The sequence below is a fragment of the Eptatretus burgeri genome, chromosome 18 (assembly GCF_056783735.1).
Source record: "Eptatretus burgeri isolate ZD-2024b chromosome 18, Ebu_testis_v1, whole genome shotgun sequence".
NCBI lineage: Eukaryota > Metazoa > Chordata > Myxini > Myxiniformes > Myxinidae > Eptatretus > Eptatretus burgeri.
In genome coordinates, this window is record NC_140978.1 from 39,984,644 (window position 1) to 39,994,866 (window position 10,223).

At 44.0% G+C, this 10,223-nt stretch overlaps 1 protein-coding gene across 3 annotated transcripts in view; it reads right to left on the minus strand.

Annotated features, from left to right (window-relative positions):
* The window catches only part of LOC147008944 (uncharacterized), a 60,375-nt gene extending 52,605 nt beyond the window's left edge, over positions 1-7,770 (minus strand). The window contains exons 1-2 of one of the 3 annotated variants that reach the window (XM_085864267.1): positions 7,508-7,770; positions 2,615-2,673 (exon numbers count right to left, since the gene is read on the minus strand). In XM_085864267.1, coding sequence (XP_085720393.1) covers positions 2,615-2,673; positions 7,508-7,644 — 196 coding nt within the window. In that variant the 5' untranslated portion in view covers positions 7,645-7,770. Of the gene's footprint in view, positions 1-2,580; positions 2,674-7,507 lie in introns of all 3 variants that reach the window. The other 2 variants (XM_085864265.1, XM_085864266.1) reach the window with 2 other exon arrangements.
* Between the last annotated feature and the right edge of the window lie 2,453 nt (positions 7,771-10,223).

Genomic DNA, 10,223 nt, shown 5'->3' on the forward strand with positions numbered 1-10,223 from the left:
TTGTTTGTTTAATTTCTGCTTCTTCCCCAGGTTTCCTTTCCATTTCTGTGAATGAGAAGTTGTGCCTGTGTCTAGCTTGTTTATGTACCCCATTTCCTCCACCCCCTTTCCTTACTCTCATTTTTTCTCCATGTTCTTATGTCTCAGGCATTTCTGTGTTCTAGCTCTTCCACGATCCTCAACTTTGTTAACACACACATATATATATATATATATATATATATATATATATATATATATATATATATATATATATATATATATATATATATATATATATATATATATATATATATATATATATATATATATATATGTTACGGTGCCGGGGTCGGCCGCCAACCGACCGCTCTGATGGAGCCGCAAGTCGAGTCGGCCCGACCGATCGCCCGGAATATAGATCGCCGCCCGGATAAGTCCGAGTCGACGGGTCCTTGTACAAGAACCGCAATACGCCAATGGGCAGATGACGTGGGGTAGGGTCGATTGCCAATCTTCAATGTACCTAAATACCCACGTGATCCAACTACCGGGGTATTCCACCCTCGACGGAACTCGTACGGAACAAACCGCCGAGGCGAGCCTGTCCCGTGCGCGATTCCGAGCGGCTTAATCACAGAGAACCGTCGGTCCAAATGACCCCCTTTTACGGCAAACCAACGGCTTTCTAACTCCCAACACACGAAATGCTCAGTCAATGAAAGAATCGACGTGACGAGCTGAAAACATTTAACAATTGGGGTTTTTATTAATAATAATGGGGAACTTGGGAAGCACGTAAGAGCAGAACTATACCGACTATACGAAATGCGATGCAAAGATTTACAGCACACGAAGCACTTAACAATTTCCTACTTATTAGACAAGCCCATGGACACACGTTGGCACACACACACCCAAGAAATGGTGGCTGAGGCCTTTAATAAGGAGCTCCAGCTCGGATGACAGATGAGCTGAAACCCAGAACCTATCTCGAACCTCTCCACCTCATGTGGTCTTCAAGTTGTTTGGACCCAGGCTCCAGCGAGAGCGAGCTGGATCCAATCACCGTGAGCCGCGATCCTTCCCGAGCTCCCGCGAATCCTCCCTCGCTTCTCAACTCGTGCTGGTGAGACGAGGCGCCGATTCTTCCCGTCGATGCATCGCTTCCCCGAGGAACCACCTCAAAAAAGAGGTCGATGAGTTGCACCAAGCCGGGAACCAAACGGAGAACAAAGAGCTCCACGAACCACGAAGAAGAAGAAGCCACCATTCGCAGCTCGAGCCGAGCAACCGGCTCAGCTTTCTTCCAAACAAAGCAGCTCTCCAAAAAGCCAACCGAGCCAAGCAGGACCTGAAGCTCTGCTGAACAACTCCTCTGCAGAAGCAAAAAGCTTCTGAAAGCCTCAACTCTAACCTGAGTCAAGCAGGACCCGAAGGTCTGCTGAACAACCTCTCCCAAACTCCCAAAACGAACAAAGAAAGCATCTCCTCTTTATTCTTCTCCACCCCCCTCCCCCACGTCCGGCATGACTCATGCCCTCGTGATCCATCCCCCGCTCAACCACGGGTGGGAGGGAGTTGTTGACGTCATGAATCACGGGATGGAAGGGCTCTTCTTCCTCTTCGCATAAGAGGGGGAGGGATGTCTCCATTGTTCGCTCCCGAACTATTAAATCGATCCGCAGCGCATCTAATCGATTTCTGAATATTTAAACAATGGAAGGTGAGCTATATAGGAAACAAGCACTTATCGACATAGCTGACTAAAGGAACCTGTATGTTGTGTGCAATCGAATTCCAAATTCGTAACAATATATACAGTATACACACACACACACACACACACACACACACACACACACACACACACACACACACACACACACACACACACACGTTTTCCTCTTGCTTATACTGTTGCACTGTTGTGAAGAAAGCTTATACTCTCTTCCACTTTTTTTTTTCAACTTTTGATATGCACATGGTGACACCATCACAAAATGCAATCTTGAGGGGGAACATTATTTGTTGAAAGGGTGTCATGTATCTTCAGGAATACAACTGTATTTAGTGAATCAACAGGAAGGGATCAAGGCTTTGAAACACTTGTGAATGAAACAAGTAGGAAATTTAAACATTTATCCCAAAACAAAAGTTGAAGGAAAAAATAAATAAGTAAATAAATAAAACTTAAGTGTCATGGTGAAACCAGCCTGCGCGCGTCAGGGTGAAACCAGCCTGCGCGCGTCAGGGTGAAACCAGCCTGCGCGCGTCAGGGTGAAACCAGCCTGCGCGCGTCAGGGTGAAACCAGCCTGCGCGCGTCAGGGTGAAACCAGCCTGCGCGCGTCAGGGTGAAACCAGCCTGCGCGCGTCAGGGTGAAACCAGCCTGCGCGCGTCAGGGTGAAACCAGCCTGCGCGCGTCAGGGTGAAACCAGCCTGCGCGCGTCAGGGTGAAACCAGCCTGCGCGCGTCAGGGTGAAACCAGTCTGTGAGTGTCAGGGTTAAAATGCATTGAAGGGGAACATTTGGTGGAAGATTTATTCAAATAATACCATTGTTTTCATGTTCACTCAACCCAACCCAACCCTCCCATCACCCTGATGTGATGAAGGAATGCTGAAGTTACGTACGGACGGAGCATTTTCCGTCAAGCTCTTCCCAGCCAGTACAGCAGTGCAACTCTCCCGCTCTGGAGGAACAGGTGCAGACTCATTAAAGGGGGAAACAAAGATGGGGTGTGTTGAGAGGGTAAGGAGATCATTTCCTCAACAACAGAGAGAAACAATTAATTTTACTTATAAAATGGATGAAATCACTTCTCGCATTGCCGAAGAATAGAAGAAGTGTGAATGTGAATGAATGAGGCCCACATGTACACGATGGAGTTTGTGTTGTTTGGGCCCTTCGTTAAAGGCAGTGGGTCAGAGAAAGCTGATGGAGAGCTACATATGTATAACATACGTAAAAATAGACATTTCTTCCTCTACCCACCTTACCATCTCAACACAGCATAACAAATAAATAAACAACAAGTGCGAGAATTGCTTGGAAATACATGTCTCCTACCGGTCCCAATGAATGTTCAGGAGATAAAAATTTGTTTGCGTTTAATGCACGCTCGAGCCGACACCAGAACCAAAATGAAGAAGAAGAAGCAAAAACTAATACAGTGTTTCAGTCTATTCCAAAAAATAAAAGGAAAAACAATTTTCATTTACCGATATCATTTGTAGACAAGAAAGTAGATGCCAAAAAAAAAGACAACTTGGATAACAAACAGGAGAAAAAAATTAGTTTGCTTTAACGCACACTCGAGCCGATACCGGTACCAAAATGAAGAAGAAGAACCTCTCGAACCCACTGTTTCTCGTTTGTTTCTAGGCTTTGCCGACTTCATATTAAAAACGAGAAGGGCACTCAGTAGAGCGCATACCTCCGCCACATAATGCCTGATCCACAAGAACATATCGGGCCCAATACATTATTGAAATATCATGCAATATCGTTTTTGGCCCAATCTCTCAATGGTGAAGAATCACTTTGAAAATTAAATAAATCTCGTATCCAGATCTGGATTCGGATCTTCACAGAAATATAACCAATTCATCCTTGTCACACACTGAACCTGCCCACAACTTTTTGAGATATCCTGCACACAAGCAAACAGACAGAAAGAAAGGAGTGAAAACATAACCTCCTTCACCTTCGGTGGCGGAGGTAATAACCGGATGTACATATATGAGGCAAAAACATGCGTACGGCTTATGTGCACACATCATACATCGTGGTTATATACCTTGGATCATTCCAATTACACTGGGCCATGGACTAACACCCGGGCCAAAGATCTGCCGATCTGTGTTGTTTCATGGAGTGACAGCCAATGGGTGCAAAGCAGGAGGGGGAGTCACAGGCACCTAAAAACTGACTCATGTGTCATGGTGATATTTTCTAAATCCAAAAAGGCATAACTGTGAAAAACGGACAAAACTCCCTGAAATTCGAACTTGTTCTGGAACTTATCATAATAAAGCCGTGTACCAAGTTTCAGTTGAATATATCGAAGGGTATGGGGGGGAAAAAAAGTCTGAAAAAAACCACTGTTGGTATGGAAGGACGGAAAGCAAACCGATAGTCCCCTGCGGTAAAAACTGGAAGGGGATTAAAAATAAAAATAAAAAATGTTCCCTCACAATGAACTTAAATGCTGGAGGAGGCAATATCGGCTCTTCAAACATGTGATATGGTTGTCAAGCTATGGTTGTTTGTTCATGCTCGGTCGTTTTGAAATGCTGAGCGAAAAGGAGGCAGCGCGTACCATTTTTAGACTTTAGGGCTTGAACCACCAACCTCCCAGATACTGAGTGGACGCTCCAAGCATTATATACCACCGAGTCGGGTTGAAACATTTCCATAGCAATTTTTAGCATTGTTGGTAAATCAGTTCCCACGATATGCCAATTCAAAAATGGTCGTTTTGTTTACTCCAGCCATGAACTCTTCATCTTTCGAATTGTCAGATATGGGAATCTATTTGAGATCTGGCGCTCCGCTCCGGCGGGCCTCTCCGACATTGCCCCCCTGCTCCGGCGGGCATCTCCGACATTGCCCCCCTGCTCCGGCGGGCCTCTCCGACATTGCCCCCCTGCTCCGGCGGGCCTCTCCGACATTGCCCCCCTGCTCCGGCGGGCCTCTCCGACATTGCCCTCCTGCTCCGGCAGGCCTCTCCAATGTTATCGATCAATCATGACAGTGTGATGTAAATCAGTGTAATCGATTAATCATTACAGTGTGATGTAAATCAGTGTAATCGATTAATCATTACAGTGTGATGTAAATCAGTGTAATCGATTAATCATTACAGTGTGATGTAAATCAGTGTAATCGATTAATCATTACAGTGTGATGTAAATCAGTGTAATCGATTAATCATTACAGTGTGATGTAAATCAGTGTTATCGATTAATCATTACAGTGTGATGTAAATCAGTGTAATCGATTAATCATTACAGTGTGATGTAAATCAGTGTAATCGATTAATCATTACAGTGTGATGTAAATCAGTGTTATCGATTAATCATTACAGTGTGATGTAAATCAGTGTTATCAATTAATCATTACAGTGTGATGTAAATCAGTGTTATCGATCAATCATTACAGTGTGATGTAAATCAGTGTCATCGATCAATCATAACAGTGTGATGTAAATCAGTGTAATCGATCTATCATTACAGTGCGATGTAAATCAGTGTTATCGATCAATCATGACAGTGTGATGTAAATCAGTGTAATCGATTAATCATTACAGTGTGATGTAAATCAGTGTAATCGATCAATCATGACAGTGTGATGTAAATCAGTGTTATCGATCAATCATTACAGTGTGATGTAAATCAGTGTCATCGATCAATCATAACAGTGTGATGTAAATCAGTGTAATCGATCAATCATTACAGTGCGATGTAAATCAGTGTTATCGATCAATCATGACAGTGTGATGTAAATCGGTGTAATCGATCAATCATTACAGTGTGATGTAAATCAGTGTAATCGATCAATCATGACAGTGTGATGTAAATCAGTGTAATCGATTAATCATTACAGTGTGATGTAAATCAGTGTCATCGATCAATCATTACAGTGTGATGTAAATCAGTGTCATCGATCAATCATTACAGTGTGATGTAAATCAGTGTCATCGATTAATCATTACAGTGTGATGTAAATCAGTGTAATCGATTAATCATTACAGTGTGATGTAAATCAGTGTAATCAATTAATCATTACAGTGTGATGTAAATCAGTGTTATCGATCAATCATTACAGTGTGATGTAAATCAGTGTAATCGATCTATCATTGCACTGTGATGTAAATCAGTGTAATCGATCTATCATTACAGTGCGATGTAAATCAGTGTTATCGATCAATCATGACAGTGTGATGTAAATCAGTGTAATCGATTAATCATTACAGTGTGATGTAAATCAGTGTAATCGATCAATCATGACAGTGTGATGTAAATCAGTGTTATCGATCAATCATTACAGTGTGATGTAAATCAGTGTCATCGATCAATCATTACAGTGTGATGTAAATCAGTGTCATCGATCAATCATTACAGTGTGATGTAAATCAGTGTCATCGATTAATCATTACAGTGTGATGTAAATCAGTGTAATCGATTAATCATTACAGTGTGATGTAAATCAGTGTAATCAATTAATCATTACAGTGTGATGTAAATCAGTGTTATCGATCAATCATTACAGTGTGATGTAAATCAGTGTCATCGATCAATCATAACAGTGTGATGTAAATCAGTGTAATCGATCTATCATTGCACTGTGATGTAAATCAGTGTAATCGATCAATCATTACAGTGCGATGTAAATCAGTGTCATCGATTAATCATTACAGTGTGATGTAAATCAGTGTAATCGATTAATCATTACAGTGTGATGTAAATCAGTGTAATCGATTAATCATTACAGTGTGATGTAAATCAGTGTTATCAATTAATCATTACAGTGTGATGTAAATCAGTGTTATCGATCAATCATTACAGTGTGATGTAAATCAGTGTCATCGATCAATCATAACAGTGTGATGTAAATCAGTGTAATCGATCTATCATTGCACTGTGATGTAAATCAGTGTAATCGATCAATCATTACAGTGCGATGTAAATCAGTGTTATCGATCAATCATGACAGTGTGATGTAAATCAGTGTAATCGATTAATCATTACAGTGTTATGTAAATCAGTGTAATCGATCAATCATGACAGTGTGATGTAAATCAGTGTAATCGATTAATCATTACAGTGTGATGTAAATCAGTGTCATCGATCAATCATTACAGTGTGATGTAAATCAGTGTCATCGATCAATCATTACAGTGTGATGTAAATCAGTGTCATCGATCAATCATTACAGTGTGATGTAAATCAGTGTTATCGATCAATCATGACAGTGTGATGTAAATCAGTGTAATCGATTAATCATGACAGTGTGATGTAAATCAGTGTAATCGATTAATCATTACAGTGTAATGTAAATCAGTGTTATCGATCAATTATTACAGTGTGATGTAAATCAGTGTAATTGATTTTGCGATATTTCACATGTGGCTGCAGATCGGGCTGTGACGTCACACGTGTTTCCCCCAGACAAATCGACCCCCCCCCCTGTCACCCCACAAATAGAATTCATTGCATTTGTTTTTAAACCCTATGAAGTACATACAATGTAGATTCATCATAACTCTGAACGAGAAGAGAAGGGAATAATTACGGGTTATTACTTTGTGGTTACAAAAGCGAGATGATTGTGTTTGTTCGAGAAATTAAGCGTTTTACGGTTAAATACCCCGAAACGAGGAGCCCGATCATCGGAGCCTGAGAGAACCCAGGTTCCTGAAACTTTCCCACACATCCAACAAATGGGCGCAGGAAGACCGGCAAGGTCGAACAACACACTCAGTGACAACCACAAAGCAAGAGAAGCAAAGGTCGTCAGTTTACCTCTGTCCGGGACAGACATTGGGACTGGACGCCAAGATCTCTCCAAGCACGACGCCCACCGTCGCGACCAGGCACACAGTCACGTGGAGCCCGAAGTCCCTCCACGGAGCAGAGCACCGAGAGGGGTCTTTCTCCATATGGACCGTGAGGATTGCTCGGCTCAGCGAACCCTCGGGGTAAACGTGCACCGCGACGACTTGGGCTGAACGAGAGAGCCAACCGAGTTGGGAAGAAACGAATGTTTGGCGGGGCTGGGGTAGGAGGGTGGGGTGGTGGAGAGGAACGGATGGAAGGCAAAGGGAGGGGAAGAATGGCAAAAGTGCGGTGGAAATACGTGGAGCAGTGCGAATGGCGGGTTTGGCAGAGAACAATTGTTGAGAGATACAAGTGCTCGGAATATGATATTTAAGGTAAACCGAAGGTGAGTTTAAATGGGTAAAGGTAGTGGGAGCATTGAGGAATTGTTGAGAGGTGGATGGTTTTGGGAAGACGAAAAGTCATTTGATTATAATGAGAAGTCGAGATGGATTGTCATTTGGGAAGGAATAGAATGAAAAAAAGGGATCACTTCAGATCGTTGTGGGATGTTCACAGAAATTTGTCACGTGGTGCCGAAATCGGATTTCAAATTTCCCCTCTCAGACGTCTCCTTCCACACTGTCAAAACAGATTACCATGTTATCAAAACAATGGGATTTGAAGAACAAACACTTTCATGAGCCAGACAAGGAATTCGCGTCGTTTGGCGCATGACAAAAATAAATAAATAAATAAATAAAATTCAGGAGATTATGAGATTTTTCACATCTCACGAGAAATCAACGTTTTTGGTCAGGCACTGAGAACATCCGAAACGCTTGCGCTCCGAGAACATCCGAAACGCTTGCGCTCCGAGAACATCCGAAACGCTTGCGCTCCGAGAACATCCGAAACGCTTGCGCTCCGAGAACATCCGAAACGCTTGCGCTCCGAGAACATCCGAAACGCTTGCGCTCCGAGAACATCCGAAACGCTTGCGCTCCGAGAACATCCGAAACGCTTGCGCTCGAGAACATCCGAAACGCTTGCGCTCCGAGAACATCCGAACGCTTGCGCTCGAGAACATCCGAAACGCTTGCGCTCGAGAACATCCGAACGCTTGCGCTCGAGAACATCCGAAACGCTTGCGCTCCGAGAACATCCGAAACGCTTGCGCTCCGAGAACATCCGAAACGCTTGCGCTCCGAGAACATCCGAAACGCTTGCGCTCCGAGAACATCCGAAACGCTTGCGCTCCGAGAACATCCGAAACGCTTGCGCTCAGAGAACATCCGAAACGCTTGCGCTCGAGAACATCCGAAACGCTTGCGCTCGAGAACATCCGAAACGCTTGCGCTCGAGAACATCCGAAATGCTGCGCTCCGAGAACATCCGAAATGCTGGCTTCCGAGAACATCCGAATGCTTTCGCTCCGAGAACATCCAAATGCTTGCGCTCCGAGAACATCCGAAATGCTTGCGCTCGAGAACATTCAACGCTTGCGCTCGAGAACATCCGAATGCTTGCGCTCCGAGAACATCCGAAATGCTTGCGCTCGAGAACATCCGAAATGCTATGCGCTCGAGAACATCCGAAATGCTTGCGCTCCGAGAACATCCGAAACGCTTGCGCTCCGAGAACATCCGAAATGCTTGCGCTCGAGAACATCCAAATGCTTGCGCTCCGAGAACATCCGAAATGCTTGCGCTCGAGAACATCCGAAACGCTTGCGCTCCGAGAACATCCGAAATGCTTGCGCTCCGAGAACATCCGAAATGCTTGCGCTCGAGAACATCCGAACGCTTGCGCTCCGAGAACATCCAAATGCTTGCGCTCCGAGAACATCCGAACGCTTGCGCTCCGAGAACATCCGAAACGCTTGCGCTCCGAGAACATCCGAAACGCTTGCGCTCCCAGAACATCCGAAACGCTTGCGCTCCGAGAACATCCGCAACGCTTGCGCTCCGAGAACATCCGAACCGCTTGCGCTCCGCGAACATCCGAAACGCTTGCGCTCGAGAACATCCGAAACGCTTGCGCTCCGAGAACATCCGAAACGCTTGCGCTCCGAGAACATCCGAAACGCTTGCGCTCCGAGAACATCCGAAACGCTTGCGCTCCGAGAACATCCGAAACGCTTGCGCTCCGAGAACATCCGAAACGCTTGCGCTCCGAGAACATCCGAAACGCTTGCGCTCCGAGAACATCCGAAACGCTTGCGCTCCGAGAACATCCGAAACGCTTACGCTCCGAGAACATCCGAAATACTTGCACTCCAAGAACATCCAAAAGAATTGGACTCCTTGAACATCTCAATGAGGGCAAAAGCAATCAGGAAAGGAGAATGGGTTAATTTTCAAAAGTTGTCTTTTCTTCTATAAATGGTTATTCTATCCTTTAAAAGGGCCTGAAAAGAACATGTGACTTTTGTGGAGCTAACTCTCGCCATTGACATGGTAAGAGCACATCCTAAAGAAGTCCAAAAAGTCTAAAATAGAGGGATCCATTTGTGAATCAAATTAGCTGCAGAATCCCATGGTAAAAAAAAACTATATTAAAAATAAAAAGGACGCCTCTTATTCGTGTGCTCGTTGAAAGAGCTCAAAAATGGGAGGTTATACATTTGTTCACAGCAAAGAAAAAAATTTCAGGAGGGATGGAGGCAGCAGCCTGTTGCCTATACACCATCCAGGTTCCA